The 24,797-nt window shown below is 39.3% G+C and overlaps 1 protein-coding gene across 2 annotated transcripts; it reads right to left on the bottom strand.

The window, feature by feature from the left end:
* HSPA4L (heat shock 70kDa protein 4-like) lies at positions 1-20,569 on the bottom strand. 2 transcript variants are annotated; one of them, XM_010014522.1, is made up of 19 exons: positions 20,518-20,568; positions 18,961-19,101; positions 17,816-17,938; positions 16,216-16,315; positions 14,328-14,461; positions 13,165-13,409; positions 13,000-13,076; positions 11,639-11,790; positions 11,023-11,129; positions 10,449-10,582; positions 8,876-9,078; positions 7,522-7,569; positions 6,288-6,389; positions 5,639-5,776; positions 4,598-4,723; positions 3,281-3,388; positions 2,269-2,388; positions 1,659-1,820; positions 1-1,262 (listed from the first exon to the last, which is right to left on the bottom strand). In XM_010014522.1, exons 2-19 carry the CDS (start codon positions 18,985-18,987, stop codon positions 1,068-1,070), a joined length of 2,301 nt encoding a protein of 766 aa, XP_010012824.1. In that variant the 5' UTR covers positions 18,988-19,101; positions 20,518-20,568; the 3' UTR covers positions 1-1,067. The 2 variants fall into 2 exon arrangements, with proteins under 2 accessions (XP_010012824.1, XP_010012823.1); XM_010014521.1 differs by lacking the exon at positions 7,522-7,569 and having other exon boundaries at positions 20,518-20,569.
* Between the last annotated feature and the right edge of the window lie 4,228 nt (positions 20,570-24,797).

Genomic DNA, 24,797 nt, shown 5'->3' with positions numbered 1-24,797 from the left:
CAAGTTCATCAAGTAGATTCTATCTTTGGGGTAATAACATCCAGTTTTTAAGTTCTTTTGTTTAGCTCCTTGACCAGAAGGTTTATACACCAAGCACTAACATTTAAGTAAGCTCTCAGGATCTCTTTCAAGTTTGCAACAAACAGCATTTAAGCAAACTCAAAATCAGGGTGCCCAGACCCACCTCACATAGCACAATTCCTGTTGTTTCCCCTTCTCAGCACAAGGTATGATCAAGATGTAGATTTCATTCCAAACAACAGAAGTGGAAATAGTAACATGTGCAATAAGACATTTTCAAGGGAAAGCCATCCAACAGTCCTTATATTTTCTACCCCTTTGTACTATTATCATGAGCATCATCCTATCGCAAGCACAGTACATTATGTATAGTGATGTGCACTGAGATCATTCACTTAGTTCAGCATGTGGCAGAGCCATTGTGCTGAAGCGTTTTGTAACTAAGATGGGTAGTGGTATGGGAATCTCAAATGTTTTAAGCTTGTATGCAGTTTAAATGAAAAAGACCAAACAATTCTCATGGTACATCAACAAGATGGACTAGAATGCCAACTAACCTCTATTTTAATATTTAAATTATAACAATACAATAACTAGAAAAGGTCAGTGCTTCAAGTGACAAGTTTTGCCACTTCAATTCCAATATTTTTCCAAAATAAAGATGCAATTAGATCTACACTTGAGCATCAGTAGTGCAATACAGTATCCTTTCCTGAATAAAGGAGCTGAGGTTTATCCACAATAAAAGCTTTAAATAAGGTAGATTGTTGCCATTTATATATCAATTCTGTATGTTTGATATAAAATATATTGGGAAAGCTTAAACTGACTTATACAATCTACATTTGGCTAAAGCTCCACATAAGCAGCATCAGTGGAAATGAACATCAGAGATGTACTTAATATAAAACACTTTCAAAACTACTCAGCAACAAATGACAGAAGGTTGACTAAGAATAACTGAACATCTGAGGTGTGTACCAGACAAAAAGAATGGACCCTGTGGTTACTTGCACTATTTTAATTGGGGAAAAGAAATGCAAGATTTAGTCCACTTCCATTTCTCCAGGGGGTTTGGTCTGCGGAGAATTGTCCTTCGCTGGTTCAGGTTTTGTTTCAGTACCGCTCTGTCCATTCACTGGTCCGTTGTGTTCACCATTAGCTTTTGACTGCCCATCACTGGGAGGCTCTATCTTCGGTTTGGGCTTGTATATAATGGGGTTACAGAAGTTATCCAATTCCTAGTTGTAACAGAAATGAGACAGCAAGTTCATTTGCTGGCACAGAAATCACATTCAACTAAAATGACTGAAATTCGTTTCTGCTTTTTAATGACCTGGAATTTAATTTTCAGCTTAAAAATAAAACCTTTCACTAAAGAGCTGCCAATCTGTTAAAAGCCTGTATAGCAGTGCATTTTCTAGCAAGCCTGGTGCTATTTTAAAAAGGCTTTATGCAGAGGTACTGCTGTAGATCAAGAACCACAGTTGAAGATCAGTAAAACTACTGCTCCACCTCTATGGATCTTTTACTAGCTTTAAGATGTCTGCAGATGTAATATTCTTACTCAATACAGAGGCCAGAATGTTGTTTAAGACAAACTTACTAGAATGCAACAAGTACAAGGATTTGTTTACCTTAGATTTTGTCACTATTTCTGCCACTTTGACAACTGGATCCTGAGTTAGACTTAGTTTGTTCTGGGCATTCATTTTGCTGTTCAGCCAATTCATTGCCTCACTAATGTATTTTTCCACCTTCTCCATCTCAGCAGGATCTAGATGATCATATTTTTCATCCTAAGGAGAGATATATAATAATTAATACATGCTTCTCACCCAATTAAGAATTTCATGGACACATAATAAACTAGGATCACATTGCTACAACCTGATAGAAGTAGTTTTTAAGTAAGTTCAGTACCGGGAACAACTGTAGAACACCACAGACAGGACACGAGTTTTAGACATTTGAAATGCTGATCTTAAGTGCATACTGTTCAAGTGCAGGACCGTAACGAAGCTTTAAAACTGACCATAAAAAAAGTGACTGTTTAAATTATGTTCTCATGAAGAAGCCGTTTTTGCTAGCAACTCAGAACAGTTTTACAAGTTCTCAGGAGGAGGAGCACAACAGCTGTTTTAAAGCAGCTCAACGGGTAATCCTGTAGGATCCTTTTTAAGCACAAAAAACTACAGCCAAACTGAAACACCCGTAATAGTTCATTCCCTGACGAGTTTGCCCTACCTTGTTTTTGTATGCTTCCACTGCTTTCATAAGGAGCTGAATCTTCTTTCCCAGGTCATTTAAAACTTTCGGTCTCTCTGCATGTTCCATGTATCTTTCCTGAATAGGCTGTCCAAATTTCTGGAAACAAGCACAAAGATCTTGATAAAAATACAAGTTTACTTTACTCTGGGGTCTAACATTAAAAACACAGCACTGGAAGGAAGACTGCCTTTAACTCCTTTTCTCACCCATTCAATGCTTAACCTTTGCATTTTGCTTTAGTGCCACAAAAAAAAGCCCAGATGTTTTAACACAGGAGTAGTGCTTCTCCTTGTTTGGCTTATTTGGCAGTTATTTTCACCAAAATTAGCATCTGGAATAATGCATTCAGAAGAAAAACGAGGCAAGTTTTACACGGATGGTTTAATTTTGAAGTAGTTACACCCTGGAATGTTCTAGTTTTCTCCACTTCTTTTTCCCCTTTCTCTTGAATACTGGTAACCCAGGCACAGCAGCAGTTGCTAGGATGTATAGTGCTGTTTCCATCAGTTATCCCTCCCCCAAAGGAAATCTGACTCTTCAACCTTTACCATTACATATTAGACCAAAACCTTAGGTTTACGATACAGCTTTAAAACACCACTGAAAACAGGAAAACCAGAGCATATATTCTGGAGTGCAATTCTGAATACCTCAAAAGCCTCTTTCAGATTCTAACAAGACTGACAGAGAATTACCACAGCAATTACTTCATTGTCACTAGTGACAGTCTGCTTCATTTTGACTGTTTTCAAATTAGGAGCACACCTGAGTAAATTGTACTTCTAAATATTCTATTCATTTCATAACTCAGCTACATTTAGGTAAAACCTGAATGTCTGTACTTAAGGGATTTACAGAACTCATGTATGGTGTGCACACACATATGCATCATTAAAAGAGCTTTGATTACTTAGCCATATATATTTATGTAAATGCCCCCACCCCCAAATACACACACATTTTTCTAGGAAGTAACTTAAAATCTTACTCTTAATTCCTGAAGCTTATCCATGTATACTTGTTTTGGCTGGTCCTCTCCATCTTCGTAAAGCCAGTTTTCTGTGTCCTCCAACATCAAGGTCAGCTTGTTTGCATCCTGTGAAGCAAGTTAGGGACGTGCTACTTCAGAGGAGATCATGACAAATGAGATTTCTCCCCTCAGCACACAAAGAAACCCCCGTACTCAGAAAAGACTGTTTCATCAGTTCAGAATATTCAAATTGACAGTGAAGGAAAATGGTAATTAACAGACTTCAAAGCCAAGATTTCACAGAACGATATGAGCACCCTACTAATCTGATTTGCAGCTGAAGTTCATGGGAGTTACACAGCTTCCGGACTGATTTTAGAAGAAAGGACATAAACATTCTTATTATCCTTACCTGGGAAGTACTGCTTCTCAGGTTCTCTGATCACAGCATGAAGATGACTAGACAAATTTGGAAGTGATATACATAGTTGGAAGGCAAAACTGTTTTAATTGGACTCTACTGCCTATAAACAAAGATTTGATCTTTAACTGTTTAGATAAAAGATCTTACCTATCCCCATAACTTACATAAGAGATTGTTTGGAAAGTGGTATGGGAGAGACAGCCTGTCCTGGGTTCAGAGGGGAGGGGAGCAAGCGAGCGGCTGCGTGGTTCCAAGGCTTGAACCACGACACAGCCTCACACCCTTGAGTTCAGACTGGAAGAGCATGTGTGCTCTGCTGCTGACCAGGTAATCCAGAAAGCAGACCTTAAAACTGCTGCTGGACATCAGTTGTTCCAACAACTGGTGGGTTGTGTACCAGCCACTTTTGTTTAGATGGCTATTACAGAGGCACAACTGTAGGACATGTATTCTTCTGATAGTGCGTTTTCAGAGGCCCAGTGTAGTTTTCTTCAGTTGCCTTTACTTGGAATTCCATTAACTTACCCCACTTGCAAGTAGACAATAAACCACAGAGCTACAGACACTCCATTTCTCTTCATTTTAATCCTGTCCTCTCGTGCCACTTACAAGCCCATGATGATCTATACTGCTTTCCTACCCCACCACAGGACTTTTATTTTCCACCTGCATCCCAATCTTTCCCTGCCACTGAAGAACTTCTCAATGAAGAACTCTGCATGTTAGCATGTCAAATGTCAGGCGCAACACACTTTGAACTTCTGTGAAGTTAACCCATTTCATGTTCCAAAATACATCTAAGAGATCCCTGCAGCCTCATAACCCATGCTGAGAACTTACAAGTACAAAGGCTTTTTACTTTTTTTAAGAGCAGTTGAAGACAAAGACATTTTACAGCAGGCAAGTCTTACTTCTTCAGTGATGAATTTCTCAAAGACTCCACACAGCTTGTCTCTGAAGTCATACACATATTCTTCAACAGCATTCTTAGCATCATTTCTTTCTTTCTCAAGCTTGTCTTGCATCATCATCTTCCCCTAGGCAAAAAAAAAAAAGCTTATATAAGAACTAGAAGCATTTCAAAAGTCAAGCTTAATGATTACCCTCTTGAAACTATACTGCACAACTTTGCAGCAGCAGCAGCCTGCTAATTCACTATTAATGATTAAAACTGTCACTTTTGTGTAAGTCATTTTCACTGCAGGCAGAAGTGGAATGGGGTTAAAAAATGAGTTCAGATTTGGAAGCTGTTTGGCAAGTGCTTCAACATAAACTGATCAAGTATCGATTATGATCTGACCACCACAGACAGGACTACAAGTAAAGAAAAGTCTTGACTGTGGTTTGCCAGTCTCTAGGAATCATTCTGCCCTACAAAAGTTATTACTCTTCAGACTGGCTGTCTTTCAAAGAAGAGCTTATGCTTGTGGGATGTTCACAAACATGATACCTAAAAACAATCAGGAAGGACGCTCTGAAAGGTATGTTTTCTGCACATTATGAGACTTCCCGGCTGATGAAGGACTTGAAGGGCAAAAATGTTATCTAGCTAAGCACACAGCTTCTGCAAAGCAGCAAAATGTTCAAGTGCTACTCCTGACCAGTACCAGGTCAGTCAGCAACAATGAGCATTCCTGTAACATACTGTGCAGCCTTCTCTGCCTGCCTGCCTGATGACAGAATTGACACTTTGGGTAGTGACAGGCTAACAGGTCAAACTTGGGCACCTGGGTAGTTTAGTCTAGTGAAATCGATGAGTTTCACACACACACGCAAAAATAACCCTCAAAAAAAAAAACCAACAACCCACCCCAAAACCAACAAGAAACCCCCACAAACAAAAAAAACACCCAAAACCAATAAACCCCAACCAAAACAAACCCCCAAAGAATTTTCTGGATAATTATTTCCAGGGACATTCATTTGAGTAGTCATCTCTTTATGCTGCTTACCTCATTTTCAATATAGCAATTGATAAGATCTTGTCCCAGCTGTCTATAGAGGCTTGCCTGTATAGGGAGGTCAATGCTCTTGACTTTTGTTTTAGCCTTTGGGTGGGCTGGATGCTCCTGCCTGTCTCCAGAGGCAACCTATAGAAACATTTACACTATTAAGAAACTTCCAAGAATAGAAATATGATCACATTTATGCTCAGAAAAAGACAAAACTAGTAAGACAGCCACAAATTAATCATAAGTAAATGAAGCACCTAATTATTCCTTTGCTATTCGTAATCACCACTACCTTAGTTATGAACCAAATTGGTGGAATTTAGTTTCTTTAAACATCACATAAACAGCTGTTGAGAAAACCTGTTCAACAGCCAAAGACACTACATATTCTCCCTGATAATGTTCCCTGAGTTTCCCCAGATTCTATCTCCACTATAAAACTATGTTAAACAAGCTTACTTCAAAGTCTTAGTCACATACTGTGTTGAAAATGAAAGTGCTAAAGATTCCTAACGCAGCCTTTTCAATATAGCTGTACTCCTCTCACTATAGTCCCATCTTTTGCACCTAGTAAGACTAACAACCACACTAGGCAAAACAAGTCAAAGGGAAGCCACGCTACATTTCCTTATCAATACTGAATACAAACATTTGCTTCTGCTCCTGCATTTTCAGTTTCCTCATCTGCTTGGTTCTGTTGTTCAGCTTGATTCTTCTGAACACCTTCCTCTTGATCAACCTGCATTTTATCCTAGAAAGAGAGTTACATAACTGAATGCAAAGGTTTGCTGTAAGATTTCAGACTCATGTCAAGTACAGTAGATCACAGACAATATATAGACTTAAGAGGCAATCTTAAGATTTTCTGATTCACCATGTTTGAACAGGTATTTTGATTGAGAACTTGTATTTGTAGCTTTCCCAAATTACATGAAAACTCTGTTCTGCCTGTCCCCCTTGAAATACTGAAGTTGCCATGTGTCCCCATTGTAAAATTACACTAAGTCTTGTGAATACTCCATTTTCAACTACAAATAAATAGAAATGTATGCAAAGAACATTCTAGGAACATACCAGCACCACAGGCAATAACAACAGGTTCTCTGTGGAACAGCCAGAACTGTCACCTTGTACCATTTTCAATCTAAACTGTAAAGTTTGTAATCCAAAGCGGAGTTCAGGAATTGTTAGCTGCATCTGTCTCATGTGACCATAAAAAACTAGTTTCTACAGCAGCCTCTTGGAGCACAAGACCAACTGTCTTCCCTCCTTGCCAGTCCAAATTAACAAAGTTTCACTTAGATTTATCTGTAATTCACCTATGATTTAGTCTAAATTTAAGGATCTTAAAAGATACTGCCAATTACTAGTGCTGAGCACTTGATTTAGTTTAAGTAACACCATTCCTTGCCATCACTGCAAAACACTTTCAATAACATATAAAAATGTAAGTGTAAAGTTTTCAGGATGACTCCAACACTTGGGACATCCAGAGCATCAGTAACTGATGTATCAGCTGTAGCCAAGGTCTCAAAGGTCTAAGATTACTTCCGTTACAAGGAATTACTGGATTCACAAAATACATATGCATGCAAAGTTCTGCAAGACCCAAGAAGTAGTTATTTAAGGTCAAACTCAAGCACAGGTGCATGTGTTACAGTTTAGCTCTATTAACCGATGCAGCAATTTTTTAATGATAGAAATTGAAACCAAGAAGACTACTTTTACCAGATTGATATTTTGTCACTATAGAGTGGGGGGAAAAAAAATCCTCACATACTGTTCTTACTGTTCACACAGAAAAGGCAACAACTGGAAGGAACTGTTTTGCCTACACAGAAAAGCTAGAGGGGGGGGAAATAATACATATATACACCACAAACCTCCTCCTCAGAGTCGAGGGTATCATCCTCAATAATGAAAGGTAATTGCTGACAAGCACCATTGTAAAACAGAAGATGTGTTAGATGAATGGAAGTACTACAGACTGAAAGCCTGAGGATGGAAGTGGTTACTCCTGTACTGAACACGGTTTACTCATCTTAGTAACTTCCACACGCAGGACACCTATTACACTGCATGCCAGCTGTCATTCTGAACTGTTATTCACTTCTGTACAAACCTAGGATGCAGAGCACTTGTCCACAAGGAACTGCATCATGTCTGGCATTACAAATACGCTCAACTTCCTGGAAAGCCGTACAGTGTTTCGGAGTTGCTTACATCACTTATGTAATGCTAATTGTATAACCACTTGCTCCAATTCCTGTAGTATATGCAATTAAAGTGGGAAAAGCTGCTCAGGACAAATTTTAAAAGATGAAGAAATGCATTCACCCCTTCCTCCAAATAAAGCCGCTGAACGTTTGCCTTCTGTCCAGCCTTACTCCTCAAGGGCACCCACCCTCGGTATATGCCTGACAGCCTGCGAGTCTGGTCACTCTGCTGAGCACTTGGCATGAGGCAGCAGCTTGCCCACTGCTTCATCCTCTTTTTCTCTGTGCTGTCATCTCTCTCCCCTGTGAGCTGTGACATAACCAAAATCCCAAACTGCAGGAGGGCACAAGGGAAAAAGGCAGGTTGCCGAGGCCATGGCTGGAATGCCGCTCCCAGCTGCGAAGCACTGACACCCAGCCCTCAGCTCTACAGTGCTGAATGTAATACCTGCACCTCACTACTTAGTATGCAGTGCAGTATCAAGAAAGTTGATCCTCCTCACACTAGAATGAGGGAAAGTTATTTTGCTCATTTCTCAGTATTAATGACAAAGGTTCTGCACATTTATTTCCAGTAATTCTCCCCTACCAAATCAGTTTGTAAGAACTTAATGTACTTCAGTACTGGTAGAAGTGCCTTTAGTGAAAGAATGTTCACTAAGGACAAGTTTCCCACATATAAATACCACATATTTTTACTCAATGAAAATGTAGTACTTGAAGAAAAACAAACCTGCCATTTAATAGCAACACTAGATAACACTAAGACTAGTACAGGGGTGGTAAAGAACAACGAATAAACTTTTTTCCTTTAGAATCTGGTTTCACATTCTTTTTTGCTTTTAGTGCCACATGTCACCAGTAGCTTAATAAGTGTGAAGAAACGCGTTACATAACTGAAACAATAATATAAGGGTGGAGAAGCAGCAACTGTCTAAAGCTTTATACTATGATTTAATCTCTAATTATTGGCTCTCTTGTCAGGATTACAAGGAGTGTAGATATTTATAAGTTTACATACCAGCTCATCATCTCTGCCTTGGTTCTTACTTGATGATTCAGTGTCCATAGGAGTGTCATTGTGATCTCCCTCTATGTTCTGCCTCTCTATTATAGAAGCATTAGCCACACTGAAAAGGCCGTGAATATTGACACGCACTTTAACCTTCACTTTGGAATTGTCACCATCATGTTGGGGACCCACATTCTGAACGGTGAAACGCCCTTGAAAATAAACAAAGATGGTTTTAATTTTTGTTCCAAAAAATAGTGAGAGGAAAAAACAATGAAACAAAATACAAGTCTTTAAGGGTGTTAATTTACGTAGCAACTTCATGTAACTTAAATCTATTCGGAAACTTCCTACTTAGTTGTCAATTTTACAACATAAGCGGCAGCTACATAAACTAAAACCTGCTTAGTTAACTGGTAATAAGATGGTTTTGCTTTATCTGTATTTCATAAAAATTAAAATCAAAATGTCACTTTATTAGGTATTTTACTTCTCTGTTCTTCTCTAACCACTGCTCTAAAGAGCCTACTCCAACTCATCTTGAATAGGCCCTTTGTCCACGTAACTCAGATTTTGCACTGAAAAAAACCGTTAACAGAGGTAAAAGATTGTATCTGAATTTGGTTCATACTGATGCACTACACATTGTGGAGAATGAACAGTGCTTATCAAGGCTTCTGGAAGCAGCCAGGTTGATACTTCACCTTGGAACTTGCTGAAAATCTGAGTGCAAACAATGCAGACAGTGCACATGTCTTTAGGAAAGATTATTCTCCTTTACAACAGACTTTTTGCATAGACAGCTAAATAAGTAGCACTAAGTTTATATCCAATTCACATATCAGTAAATAAAATTGTGAATTAATTTAAAGACCCTGAGGAATCTACTAATAGCTGCAAGTAAGGTAGTATTAGCTACCAGGAAACTTACTCTTACCATCCAATACTTCAGGCTCTTTTACAGATACTTAAACTCATCTTGTATGTTCTCAGATTAACAGCATGAGACATGCCAGATACCTGTCTGGACAGATAACTATCTAGTCTAACAGCTCCTCTAATCTAATTTCTTTGAAATATCCAGGCTGGCAGGTGTATAACCACCTTAACCATTTTACAAAGGTCAAAGAAAAAACAAACAACAAAACCCAACCAACCAAACAAAACCCAACAAAAACCACAAGCCAAAAAACACCCCACCCCCCCCCCCCCCCCAAACCAACACACATACACAAATCTCCAATACAATAGAGCATTCAATTCTTTGTACCTAAATTTTTGGAACTAGAGTATCTCTAAGGTCCCTTCCAGCCCAAACCATTCTATGACTGTATGACTTTTTAAAGCATTCAGAAAGCGACAGAATGATTTAAGTTTTTATTTTAAGAGGAACTGCCAAACAAAAATGGCAATCCTGTTTGATCATTGCACCTAAACTAAGGCAGCGGAGTTGAGCTTTCCTAAAGAACCCAGGCTTTTCTATAACCCAGGCAATGAAGTAACGTATCTTAAAAACCCGGGAGAACCACTTTCCCATTATCAAAAGGTGTTGTGTACAGGGGTTTTATTCAGATGTCCTTACCTATTCTGGAATCAGGATAAGGCACTTCATGTGGATGGGTGTAGTAAGCTTCCAGGTCAAAAGGCTCTTTCTTGTGAAAAGTAATGACTTTTGAGAATGGAGCAGCATGGTTTTTACTGAAGACTTCACACTCCCTAAAGCAGTAAAATATTAAGTAAGGTCAAACCAGTGAGCATAATGATGGTCAATCAAAATCAAGGGATGTTAATGATCGGCAGCCGCACTAACTAAGCAGCTACATAGTTTAGTTTAAGTCAGTTTATGACAAAAGTAGCAGGCTCAAGGCCTGTAGTTCTCAGAGCTAGACTAAGCATTCTGTGTCATTCTTAAAGATTAAGCAACTTCACACCAACAGTTTTTAATTAAATGTATATTGAATTAAATGTATTTCCAATTATTAAGCAGTAACTGGAATTCAAAAGGTATATTGCAAAAACACCCCCAAAAAGCCCCCAAACCAAAACTGTCTGAGTGGATGACAGCTTCGAAGTCCGAAGCCTTGTCTTTTCCACAGGTCCACAGATTTCTTTCTATACGCAAACATACTTTCTAGTAGGCACCATATAAAACTTACCCTGTTCCTTCTTCGTAAGATGATTTCCACCTCAATGTTATAGAATAAGGAACAACATCTGTGATGGAAAATTCACGCACTTTAAAAGCTGGGGAAAGAATTGCACACTAGAAAACAAAGACCAGAATTTGATTATATCCATGTAGTCAAATAAATAGCAGGTACAATAAGTAATACCCAAGTGCAATAAGGCTACAATTCAAAGAGGTCACATGGAGGTCCTGCTTATTACAGGATTTTTAACAGTAATTTCCTATGCTTAATAGAAAGTTAACTGAACTGAAAGACTTAACTAAAATAATAGTAACGAACACTACTTCCCCAGTGAATGTCAGTAAAGAGACACAGCAATGGCTGCACAGAAGTGGAACAGGGTAGTTTGGGTCATCAAATTTAACAGGTCTCTAACAAGACCATCCTTCTAACACAACACAAATTATGCACATATAATTTACATTATTACTAGAACGTAACAACCATTTATGACACGGCCATCGTCACCAACTGTTGAAAGAACAAGCAAGACTCTACATCTCATTTCAGGTTTTGGATAGCTGTATTCATTAGTACATGATGTTAAAACAGCAATAGTCAAGTTGTATTCCAGTAACTATACCTGCAAGGCACAGCCTCTTGCAACAGCTTCATCAGCATTTAGCGTGGTGCTTATCTCTTTACAGAAAAAGCTAGAGATCTGCTCCTTCACTGCTGGAATCCTAGTAGCCCCACCTACTATTTCTATACTGTAGATATCTTCACGCTGAAGTTCTAGAAAACAAAGTACAAGGCCTTAAGTTATCATTAAGGCATCAAAAAGCTGTCTTTGGACAACTAAAAAGAAGTAAGAGTTCTCTTATTATCTTGACACTGTGACAAGTACTGATATATTCTATGACCAACAAGATATTTAAACCAGATTTGTCATGATGTGTCCTATTCAAACTCTTTGCCCCTCCTGCAGGCTACAAGGTTTTCTAGTTGCATAAACCTGGAAAATGCAGAAGCCAAGCATTAATGAGGACAGCTGTTCTTTAAAATGCATTGTCCATATGCATCCCCTTCCTGGTATGCATAAACTCAGGAGAGTGAAATTGGGTTTTCTTTGGCAATCCTGCACTACTGGACAAGATCTCACCCATGTCAAACATGAACAAAACTAAACCCAAGTATAACTCATTTTATGCCTGGTTTTATTTTGGTTGCCAATGAAGAAAAGCAAACCCCTTAACTAAAAATATTTAATAAACATTAGACTGTGCTTGCAGGGTAACTTTTTGATTTCAAATTCACAATATGCATATGAAATATCACAAGCAACTGCCAGTGCTTGAACAGCTCTGCTCAGCAGTTATTCAGGTTCTTTCTTCCTGTATTAGCTATCTAGCCAAGCAATAAGATAAGCAGAATTCTTCCCTTCTAGTTGAAGGTGCTGAACTCAGGGGTAAACCCTTTTCCTGCAGAAGTCTTAACTCTCCCTTTACACTACATGAGGCAAAAAAATTTAAAAAAGAAAAAAATTTGTTATTTGCACATGCTTCAGGTAATTTCTTTCAACAATATGCTGCCAGATTCTCAGGTCAGTGAGGACATATATGGATCACATATGGAACAGGCTGGCCAGAGAGCTCCAGTAAAGAGTAATACTTTTTCCCCATCATGCTTTCGGATTGGTTGTTTTGCATTTTTAACTAAAATAATCTTTCAGAGTGCCAACCTTTTCCATTGCACAGGGTGAATGAGGGTCAATAAACCAACGCTGCAGAGTGGTATGTGCACTAAATGAGGCAGGAATGGGATCATGCATACATGACAAGCATACGAATGGAACTTACATTTAATTTGTCAGTACTTAGCTTTGCAATTCTAATAAATACAAAAATATATTAAAAAGATAATCATTAAAGAGATCTAGGACAACTGGATTACACTAGTTACTTTCTTGAACCAAAGGCTATACCTAAATTAACTCCTACTTACTAGCTTGCTCCATGGCTGCTCTTAGGGGAGGCTCCACTCTGGACAGAAGAGCAGCACACAAGTGCTCAAACTGAGCTCTGTGGGAACAGGGAAAGCGCTTTGCATTACACAGCAGCTCAGAGACCCCGCTTCACTGCACACTTCAGTGAAAGTAACACATGGTACCTGTTCATCTTACTGGAGACATCAAGGTCATTCATGAAGCACTCTATATTGAGTGGAAGGTCAGAAGCATTTGCACTCATAAGCTTCTTGAGTTTTTCACATTCCTGATACAATCGTAGCAATGCTCGGGGATTCTCTTTTACATTCAGTTTGTATTTTGTCCTAAATTCCTCAGAGAAGTAGTCTACCAAAGCCTCATCAAAATTCCTGCCACCTACAAAAGGGTCAAAGGTAGTAGCCAAGACCTGCACAGATGTGAAAGAACAAAGATTAATTAGGCAACATTTGGTTAGAGATAGCTTTCATATAGACACTAGTTTCAGAAGTTCACACCTTCAAAAACAGGTTCCATAGAGGAAAATTCTTTGTGTTTTTCTCACCATCTTCTATGCACTTGCCAGGTAGAACGACTTAGAGATCACTCCTCAATTACTGAGTTTCTACTCTCCCCAGATAAAATACTAAAACATCTACCCTGCTATTTTCTACCACGCTCAGCCCCTACCCAGTTTACTAGCTGACTACAGCAAGGCAGACTAGGATAGCTATTCAACCATGCCATTACTAGTTCTGTGTCATTTACTCAAACCACAAAAAACTTGTTATCTTCTACATGACTTCAGACAAATACGTTTTGCTACCAAAGACAAGTTTACAAAACACATTCAACCATCAGTAGCTCACAGACAAAAATCTCCAAACCAGGCAGTGAACACCGTTCCAGTTTACTTCACATCCTACTGAAGTTAGATTCTGAACTGTCACAGATGGCAGGAGAAAACAAATCATCACAGAACAATTCAGGGAGTTCAACAATTTCCTCCAAGTCAGTTGCATGACAATGCTCACGCGACTACCAGAATATGCAAATATTTCAGTAATGCAACTTGGCACAACAACTGTGGAGTATGCTTAATTGTCAAGTGCTTTTCAAAATACACCTTGAGATACTTAATTTCTGCATTTCCTAAAAATTGATTTGCTGAAATAGCCAAAAGATAAAAGTTTTTTGTATTCAGCATTTGCTACAGACATTTATTTAGTTAAAAAAAAATAATTCCACAGAACACTATTTTGAGTACTGTTCAATGAAATGCTTCAGGAAGATGGGATTTGACTGTCCCAGAAGTATGGGATTTGACTGTACGACTTAAAAAGATTACCTTCAGTTTTCCCTTGTTAAAAGCACAGATTGAAACCTGATACGCAGAGTGCCCCATGTCTACAAAGACCACGTTTCTTGGCTTCTCTTCCAAGGCAGGCAGATCCTGCTTGTATATTCCATAAGCTAGTGCAACTGAAAAACACCAGCCCACACAAGTTAGAGGACAGCTGCGTACATCTGTAAAGCATGCATTAAAAGCATACTAGAATACGAACACTACTTATGTTTACTCATTCTGTGCACCTCCATTACTCTGCTCAAACACAACATAAGGGTCAAAACGGTCACAAGTTTTACACCATTATGAGTTGCCACCATCTTCATTTTCATTTCTGCTGTTTTATAGCTTTACAAGTAAATTGCCTCATCATCATTCATGTAATTGACATTCAAGTATTTTGTATAATCAAACAGCTCTTTCCAACAACAACCACATGCTGCACACCTTCAAAGTACTAACTTAAGTCAACAGCTTATGTGCCATCACAAGTTTAAACTTCTAGACTAAGAATTTAGCAGATTTGTTATTTTTCCTTCTGTTTAAGAATTACTTTTCCTGTAAAAAGCAGGTCATCACAAAGCCAGTTAACATGTCGAAAACACCTTTTGCACTGACAAGGGAAGAAGCATTGTCAAGTGAAGGTTTAACACCGCTACAGCATCACCTTGCACTTCAGATCGGCTTGTAGCCAAATTCACACTGTCATTCGTGAAATCACACAGATTAGCCTCATGCCTACACCTCTCCTTTGAAACACCTCATTGTCAGTGCTTTTTAGCTCAGCTTTGCGAAATTCAAGCATGCTCAAAAGACAAAAATGTTTCAGAAGCCTAGTTTATGTGAATCTAAGATACTGTTACCACTGCTCACTTGGAAAGCTGGTTGAGAGCTCCTAAAGGCAAAGATTTAAGTCAGGTAAAAAAATAACTAAGTTACAGTTCAAACAGCTCCAGCATTAGTTCCCATGAAATATAAAGTACTTCTATGACCTGGAATTGACCAAAACCAGAGTAGGGCAGTAAACAAATTGCCTTATAGAAACAACAGTTGTGCCAATGCTAGAGCGGACAGGATTCACACACGTGTAAGCTGTCATTATCCCTGACTTGATTTGGATATTTTGGAAAGCCTCACAGTTCAAGTCATTTCTAAGTATGATCAGCAAGTCTGATTTTAGAAAAGGCTCCATAAAAAACACAGTTTGCATAAAAGCAGCTTTTAAAGCATACGAATTATGTAGTTCAAAATGGAAAAAGAAAAAATCTTTACATGTTTTGTAATTTCCCTTCAATGTATTTTCACTTCAAATAAATATTAGCTTATGATTAAAAAAGTATTTCTCTAATAATTCCATGATGTTTTAATTCCAGCACCCCATCTTCCAGTAAGCTCAAAAGAAAATCAGAAGGTTGTCCCCAACCCCCATGTAAAATGAAGTATTTACTGTAATCTTTCAGATGCAGGTTACATCTGCTAATACTGTACAATACTACTATTTAGTACAAGCAGTGAGAATTTAGGTCAGGTGCACACCCCAGCTGGATCACAAGGAGATTTTGAAGCTAGTAGCTCAGGCCTTCCCCAGAGAGCTGCTGCAGCTCCACGGTACAGCAGAGAGGTGAGCACGTACTGCAAAAGCAAAGTAGCTATTTTCAAGTGGTACTGTATTCAAGTCAGCAAACCCAAACTCTCATCGCCTTGTAAGCGCTGAACACCACCCCACCAAGACAGTTGCTGTGTTTCCTGTTCCCAAGCTGGATTGGGCAGTACTAGCCTGGATAGCTTTTTCCCAGGCTCCGAATTGTGTAACAGGCACATGACATCACCCTCACAGATTCAACAGCCTGTATAGGTTAAAAAAACCCAACCGAACGCTGTCCTTTACCTGCTGTAGTTTCATTCATCAGCTTCAGGCAATTTAATCCTGCAATCTGTGCTGCTGCCATTACAGACCTTCTCTCAGCATCAGTAAAGAAACTGGGTACCTGTTTCCAAAAAATAATTACATAGGATATTGTGAAATACAGACTTTATAATTTAAAGAAGTCAGACTTACCCATTAAGCAACCCTATAAATTTCAATACCACAAGAAACTGTTATAAGCTAACCTCAGATTAATAGGCAGTCTGAATCTAACAGCTAGGCGATTTATTTTAGTGTATATTTTAATTAAATTACAAAATACAACCAAAATTAAATGATGGATTTTTTTTTTTCTTAAACAAAACAAGATTTAAGCACTGGAAAAAACCCTGAAAGTATTTTCTCAGATTCTTCTGATGAGTATTTGCTCTTAAAAATCATTACCAGTTTCTGACTTTGTGCTGCACAAACGTTTTAAACACCATACATACTCAAACAGAACCCAACAGTAAGTTGCCATAGAAGTACCACAGTAGTGCTGGAACTAAACTTACTGCTGAACTAAAGTTTGTGTTCCAACTGAACCTGTATCCAGTTTTCAGTTATCACCTCTACCACTGTGCCAGCTTACAGTGAACGACATCATTCAGTTCCATGAAAGACAGTCAAAGCACCATCGCAGCTCATTCAGAAACTGGCTGTGAGCAGCTGGCGTATCTTCAACTCCAGTCAAGCTTAAGACACAGAAGTACATTCCTAGTGCGTTTCGTTAGCTGCCATTGCAGTGTATTACCAAGGATCATCCCTGCGTGTGGGAGGTATTCTCTGTGTGTTTATATACCATACGGAAGCAAAGAAAAAGATCAAAGCAGATTTCTAACAGCTGAAGTACACAGCTTTCCAATTTCCATGTCTGTCTGACAGAGGGAACAACCACAGTATTTCATGCTCAGGCTTCTCACCAGAGCAAGAGCACAAGTGAACAGTAAACAAAGACACTGTGAAAAGCAGACATTTAGAACTTTGGATCAGAAGCAAAATCTCATGTTCAAGCTCCCCTTCCCTACTCCCCCACTGTGGGTAAGGACACTAACTAAAGAAAACCAACACAAGTAAAGCACCCAAATAAAAAGCCCTTTTTAAACACACACAGGTACTTTGGGCTTCTCAGATTGCCAGTTCAAGAGCCAAAGAGTTCAAGCAACTCTTAACTACACTACAACCCAACAGCGTTCAACTATGTAACAACAGAGATTTAACACAAATTTGGGAAGGTTCTTTGGAACTACGGAAGCTATGCTTACGACTCCCATTTATAACAGGAACTGCAGAAATCAGGCTTACTTTACACAGCACTTGGAGTTAGCCACTCTGGATCAGCTTAAATAGTGTGTTCTTTCTGAAAACACACTTTTGACTTAACAGATATTCCATCTTCTCACACATGATGACCAAAGTATTCTCATTTGAAAAAAAACTATATTTAATAAAGTCCCATTTTCAGGGGGATGCAATTTCTATCCACTACTTTTGTCTCTCACCAGCACACCATGGTGTAAATAATACTGGCTTACATGAAGGTCTCTAGAGGAAGAACTGCAATAAATACATTCCAACTTACTGAAATCACACAGTCTGCCACAGGTTTCTTCAAAGCACTTTCTGAAGTCTCTTTAAGCTTGGCCAGTAACATCCCTGTAATCTGTTCAATTGCAAACAGTCTCTCTTCATCTAGGTATCTCACCTGAAACAGAGAATCGCAATTCTGTAATTAAACATCTCAACTGAACAGGCCACCACCTCTCCAGCAATCCCAAGCACTCCTGTGAAGGGAAACACACAAAGAGGAGCAGCAGCTAAATTTACACTGGCAATTAGTATGATATGAGCAGGTACACAGAGCAAAAACTCACTTTGTGTGGTAAGCTGCTTTCTCATTGGGCTTTGAAGTGCACTAAGTGAGGATGATTGGGAGATACACGCTGGAGGAGTGCACTCCTGGCCCAAATTAAAATTCTAAAGATAGACACATTCAGAGACTGAAGCCAGAAAGCCTCAACTTTGAGAAGAGCAGTTTCCAGCTATGTAGTTTGGAAGAAAATTAAAAACAGATTACATCTTGTTTTCCTGGAACTTGGTCTCTGCATGTCCCTAAGACCTAAACTCAGATGAGACTAAGAACCACACACTGTAATTATAGATATTTTAACATCAATCTAGTAAATTAAGGTGAAAAGCTACCAATGTGATGGCAGAAAGCTAACAGAATTGATAAGAAACCTCAATGGCCATCTCTGAGAAAGTACAATACTTGAGCACATGTTACTGCAGGGACTAAGATGCTCTTCATCTCTTCGTAACAGCAGATTCAATACCCAGTCAAATTTATAACCTTTTTGGGGGTGAAGGATATTAACATTTTATAGTATACCTATATGGGAGACAATGCAATACCTTTTTTACACTACTTGATTACTAGGAAGCACGAGTATGTAATATAGAAGAAGTACTCTAGATCTTCCTGAACATCTAAAGAACTGAATGAGTTGCAAGAAGTGAGAAGCATAGCAAAACTACGCTAAGGCAGGCTCTGTAGAAAACGAAAGGTGTTACTGTACTAGTTATCACGTGATGTTTCTTTTCAAAATGAGTAAGAATATATTTAGAGTTTTCTTAAGGAAATGTAAGTCAGTTCAAGTAGGAAGTTAACTGACAAAGGTCCAAAGTGCTCATCTCTACCACTGAAGATACTCTGCACAAACTTACCTTTACCCCTACAGAGCCATTTGGCATCTTCTGAAGCTCATAGGGAAGCTTGGCCCTTTCAGCTTGTATGTAAGGATCTTCAAATGCTCTTCCATGCAGTTTTTTGAAGCCATGCAATGTGTTTTTCACATTTGTGACAATCTGTGGAAAAGACATTTTAATTACCCATGACATTACCAGACACACACAGAAGACCACTCAGAAAGGAACTCCCGTTATGCTGGGCTTACTGCACATATTGAAAACCCATGTCAAACCTCATACATTTACTGGAAAGCAAAGGGTAGGGGGGGGAAAAAAGCATCATCTCTTTTTAATGTGGTCTCCATTTAAAAAATTCACATTTACTTCCCTCTTTAATATCCATTAGCTTGCTACCATCAATTTGCATTGTACTTTTTATTTTAGAGGAGCTTCCTGATACAATATGCAATATTTGAGATTGCATAGCATATTGTTGCAGTGGCTGTCTGCAAGAACAAATGAGGCTATTACCTACATTAACCTTAAACAAAGCTTCAACAAATTAACACGTTTAACTTCCTTTAAATATCTCCTCTAATTCAGATCCCATCTGGACATAAAACCTCCTCACGCATCTCAGTGTTTCAACCTAATTACTTTAAGGACAGACTTTAAGTAAAGAAAGGACCAGAACAAGTCCCAGTAAGCACAATATTTAAGCACTCAAAGGGAATTATTCCAGGGTAACCTTCACCAAGATAAAGTAATCTAGTTTACTAGTCTAAATAACAAACTGGGAAGAGTACTGACAGGACACCTTCCCACTACCAGAGCACAGGGCCTGAGCTTAGATAGAGAGTGTAAAGTTTCTCTGAATGAAAGTGATACACCCTCTGCATGTACCCACTGCTCATGGTACTAATGGTAGGTTCTATTACCTTGATATCTGCCAGGCAAATTTAGAGTTACCTACACTCTATGCTAAGGGAAGGAAGTCCTCAGGTACAAACATGATACACAGAAAGGGGGCAAGACCCAATCTATTTTTAGGGTGTAGGTTCACACTGGCTATTATGATTTTTTTTTAAACATACTTTCCTTCCAAAGGAACCTTTTCCCAGGGTGCAAGTGAATTTACAGAGGATTAGAAAAATTTTACTTCTATTCAAGGTCCCAAATTCAGACAGTAAATTAGTATGATGCAGCCCCTTCATATTAGTGCAGATACAGGTCATTGCTTAACTGCCATTTTCAACTTCAGTTTCAACTTTTCTAAAACGTAAGCACAGCATTCCTCCTCACCCCAGCAGAGAATTATGAACTTTATTCTTGCTGTCAAGAGTAAGCAAGGAAAAAAAAATTTAATAGTTTTCTGTTTCTTCCCATTTTTCACTCTGAGGAAACAATACAGAACACGGTTTCAATTCTAATGCAGGGAACATACTGTTGAAGCAGTAAACTATTACTGTGAAATGTATACTTATCATAGACATTTACTTTCAATAAGAAAAGTTTCAAATTCATTAATTCTCTTCCCATGGTTCAACAGCAAACAAGTCAAGTAAGTAACACAAGAGATTTTGATCCATTTACCTGGCTCTTTGCTGCATTCCCAATGGCCCGGGTCTTGGATCCTAAAGATATACATGCTCTAAGTGAAAACAAGAAAAGGAAATTCAGCATTAAGAGAAAACATAAAAAGATATTTCCACAGTACTTTAAAACACTCACGAAAATTAAAGTAGTAGAACATGGATGTGGTATTTAACAGTATTATTGCATGAAGCACCGGAACTCACAGTGGCAGTCTACTTATTTTGTTCTTTGCAAATTACTTTAGAAACTGCAAGCAACCACAATTGTTCACGTTATAATTGCATTTAATAAATTCCTTAAAAGCTTATGTGTTCTACAGATCTTATCATAAAGGTAAAAAATTAATAGTTACTTTTGGGTCACAGCTTTTAACTACAGAAGCCTGTGACATTTACTTTAAAAACCTGAACTTCACCATTGGATTTTCTTGACTCAACCACCACATCCACACTTTAAGAGCCACTGGCAACAATAATCAGGGGACAACAATAAAAAAACCCACCCAATCAACCAAAAATAAATAAGCCCAGTTCTACAAACTGTTGAGTGCTCCCATGACTGAGGGCTACCAGGAACAATCGCAAATAGGCAAAAGGGGCCATGCCTGGGAACAGCTCCCAGCAGTCGAACACTTGGGAAGCTGCAGAGTAGTACACAGCCCCTTGGAGCTTCTCAGGTACAACTGAGCACCCCTTTCAGCCTCACCTCTGGCTCTAGCAAAGGCTGTCCCAGGTACACACCTTCACTTTACAGGTTTGAAATATAACTCCTACCCCTGAAGGGAACTGGTTAAAACCATTCAGTAGTAAATAACAGATACAACCCAGATCTCATGTGGTTCAAATTTAATTATTTAATGAACGCATAAAGGTCACTACAGCAGATTGCTTCCTGCCTCCCCTCCATCACCTCTACAATGAGGGCACTGTATGTAATTTGAAAGTATTATCTAGCATTTTCCACCACACTGAACAGACAAAACCTTCTCCAGACTGAACTGCTGCAAACAGACAATGCACTGCCCTACATTTTCAAATATGTAGTTCAGCTTTCACAAACAGCTTTTACAATTCCGAATGTCACTTAACACTGTAGTTATCAATTATGCTTCCTCATAAAGAAAGTCAGATAAAAGAGCAATTTAACAAAGATGCAAATGGTTCATAAGACTTTTATTTTACAGATAATGTGCTAATGCTTTTCCTAGCATTAACACCTTACCTTTTCAGTGTAGGAATTTGACTCTGTTGACAGACAACACTACTTGCAAATACCCTTATGCAGAGGATGAAGCATCAAGCCATAAGTCCACTGACATTCCTGCCATGGTTTACTTCAATCAGTTCATTCCAGTGCAAGGGAATGGGTGGTTTCTTTCTCCCTTGGCTGGGAAGCAGAGATGTCAAAAAAATAAAACATGCTCTCTTTGGCTCCGAAGACTTCAGTTATATCCATGGCAACTCTTTGGGAAGCACATCCAGCACAAGGATACACATGCCTCAACTGACCTGTCTCCTCCACCACTACCCTCAGCCTGCTTTGAAGTGAGCTTTTGAACAGCACACAGACTTTCCTAAAGGTAGCAGCTCTTCACCAAAAGGACATTTCAGTCCTCTTCATGCATTGGTTTGGAGAAGATGCTACCATGTCATTTTACTTACAGTTTGTGATTAGGCTAATTACACACGATCTGAAAAAAGTTACTAAAAGAATTAAGAGCTACCAATGATCAATTGTTTTTCCACAAAACCACAGTGGTGAGCCACAGCACCTGAAAGGGCCATTTGTCACTGGTTTAACAGACCAGGTGTGCTAGAAACACGTGCAGCAGACTAATTGGAGTTCTGAAAAAGCCAAGTGCCAGTTATCATCCAAAGAGACACTAAGGCCAAAACCCCCAAAAAACACAAGGTCTACTGAAATGGAAGGCCTAATGGCAGAATCTTTTTCCTTTCTTTCTTAATTACCTGTGTTAAAGCTTTAAAGATGATACATATTTTAGGAACGCTAACTATCCCATGCCTTAGATTACAAGATGTAGGTTTTAAGCAAGATGAATGTTTTAACAACTGGGATGCTGGATTTATGACTTACAAGTGCTGTATTAAACTGTGAAAATAAGTATCTTCCATAAATCTTCACTGCTTTTAATGTGTAGCGCTGAAGTGTGCTTACACTAACACTGTACTGTTCAGGTATCTGAACCAGCTCCGAAACTGGAAGCCAGCTGCAGTAATTAGCCTTGCCTGGAAGGAGCAACTAGCCTGACAGAGCACAGCCAGGACTGCCCTATCTTTAGGGCCCAACTCAGTAACTTTACATGGCTTAATAACACCACACTGCACATGAAAATGTACTCACTTGTACAGAGCTAGTTCAGGTATTTTTATGCCACACTACACAGTCACAACAAACATTAATGCAAACATCATTTCTGGGGGCAAGTCCCAAGTATCTGGGGCATATCCAATCAATGCCAACTATTTGCTAACCTCAAGTATCACAATGACACAAGTGCCTCTATAGGAACACATAAACAAAGAGTTTGTTTACTGTGTCGCTGTGTGTAATAAGCAGAAAAGTTTGATCTGCCCACACCATTCAAATCTTGCCTGAAGTAAAGTTTAGTTCCTACGATAAACTTAAAATCATAGAATAGTTAGGGTTGGAAAGGACCTTAAGATCATCTAGTTCCAACCCCCCTGCCATGGGCAGGGACACCACAAACTAAACCATGTGACCCAAGGCTCTGCCCAACCTGGCCTTGAACACCACCAGGGTTGGAGCATTCACAACTTCCTTGGGCAACCCATTCCAGTGCCTCACCACCCTCACTGTGAAGAACTTCCGTAACAGTAATAAACCTGTTATATGTCCATCAACTTCTTTAGTTTGCCTCAAGACAACAGCATCAGAAAGGAAGTTCCTCATATTCTCCTACACTGCACTTTGGAGAAAGAGAAGAAAAGAGCAAGCAAAAGAATCACATTAAAGGAGATAACTACTGCCTTTAAGTATCTGTGCACCCCAGATGCTATCCTACTAACTGTGCTTTTAAATCCATTTCATAACTACTTTGCAAATATTTTGAAAGTCTAGTTGCTCTGGTAGTAGTGTGAGAAATATTAAATGCAAAGAAATCTGTGTGGAGCCCACCTGCAAAAAATGCACTCCAAATATACCTAGGAATTGGAAGTGCTCTTCATCATATGGGGGCAGAAAACTGCAGCTGCCTGAGGATTCTTGAAGCAACAATTCCAGGGGGTTCCTTGCAAGAAATTTGAAAGGTCCCAGAACTTTGGTTCTTAAAGGGTGCACAAAGATAATGCCTTCTTGAGAATTAAGGTGAAAATGTATTTTTTTTAAAATAGTAATTAAAGAGTATTCCCAATACAGAAAATACGCATTTTAGCATTCAACTTCTTTGTTCTATTTAAAAAGGAACTTTTCAGAAAGCAAAGCAAACCCTACATTTTGGTGAGATCACAGAGAGAGCAATGCTAAAGTTTGTAAAGCCTCACAGAGCAGAAACAGCTTTCTACAAATTCCTTTTATAAAGGCACCATCCAAACCCCCATTTTTATGGGTATTACAAGAATTCCTGAATTCCCCTCGAAAATTATGCACAGATGGAGCTCTAAAATCCCTAGACGTATCCCATAGAAACAGAAAGGAAGAATCTCCACCTACTCCTGCGTATCCCATCATCACCGACGCTGCCCGCTGCGCCCCCCCTTCCTTGCAAGACCTCGGTATTCCACGGCCAACAGATGCAACGCGGTGCAAGTAAGAACAGGTTTAAGGAGACGGAATCATCGCGCCACTTCCCCGTCTCCCCAGTGAATCAACGCCGTCCTCCTCCTCCTACTCTGTCTCACCACCGCTCCATCCTAAAATTGTTCATGAAAACACTCCAAGCCCTGACAACCATTCTAGAGTTGAGGGAACACATGCTCTTAACGATATGTACAATAAATGAGAAGCATCACAAGGGCAGGAACATTCCCTCCTCCCCCGCCCCCCCAAATCCATTGTGCCCCGAGAGCCGTGTGGCACCTCCAGCACAGCGCGGTCCTTCAAGGACACAGAGGAGTCAAAAGCTAGAGGAAGGGGGAGGAGGAGATTACTCCTCGAGCAGTCGCCTGCCCCAACACACGCGTTTCTGCGCCTGCTGAATACACTGCCCGTGTTAACGGGAGAGGGCCGGCCAGGCGGAAGGCGACAGCGGCCGCACACAGCTTCCGACCGGTCGCCAGGCCTCAGCCACCGATGGGTCC

This window comes from Nestor notabilis, unplaced genomic scaffold (genome assembly GCF_000696875.1).
Source record: "Nestor notabilis isolate BGI_N333 unplaced genomic scaffold, ASM69687v1 scaffold34245, whole genome shotgun sequence".
Lineage (NCBI taxonomy): Eukaryota > Metazoa > Chordata > Aves > Psittaciformes > Psittacidae > Nestor > Nestor notabilis.
The sequence above is the reverse complement of the archived record's forward strand: the minus strand, read 5'-3'. Positions and strand labels throughout refer to the sequence as shown.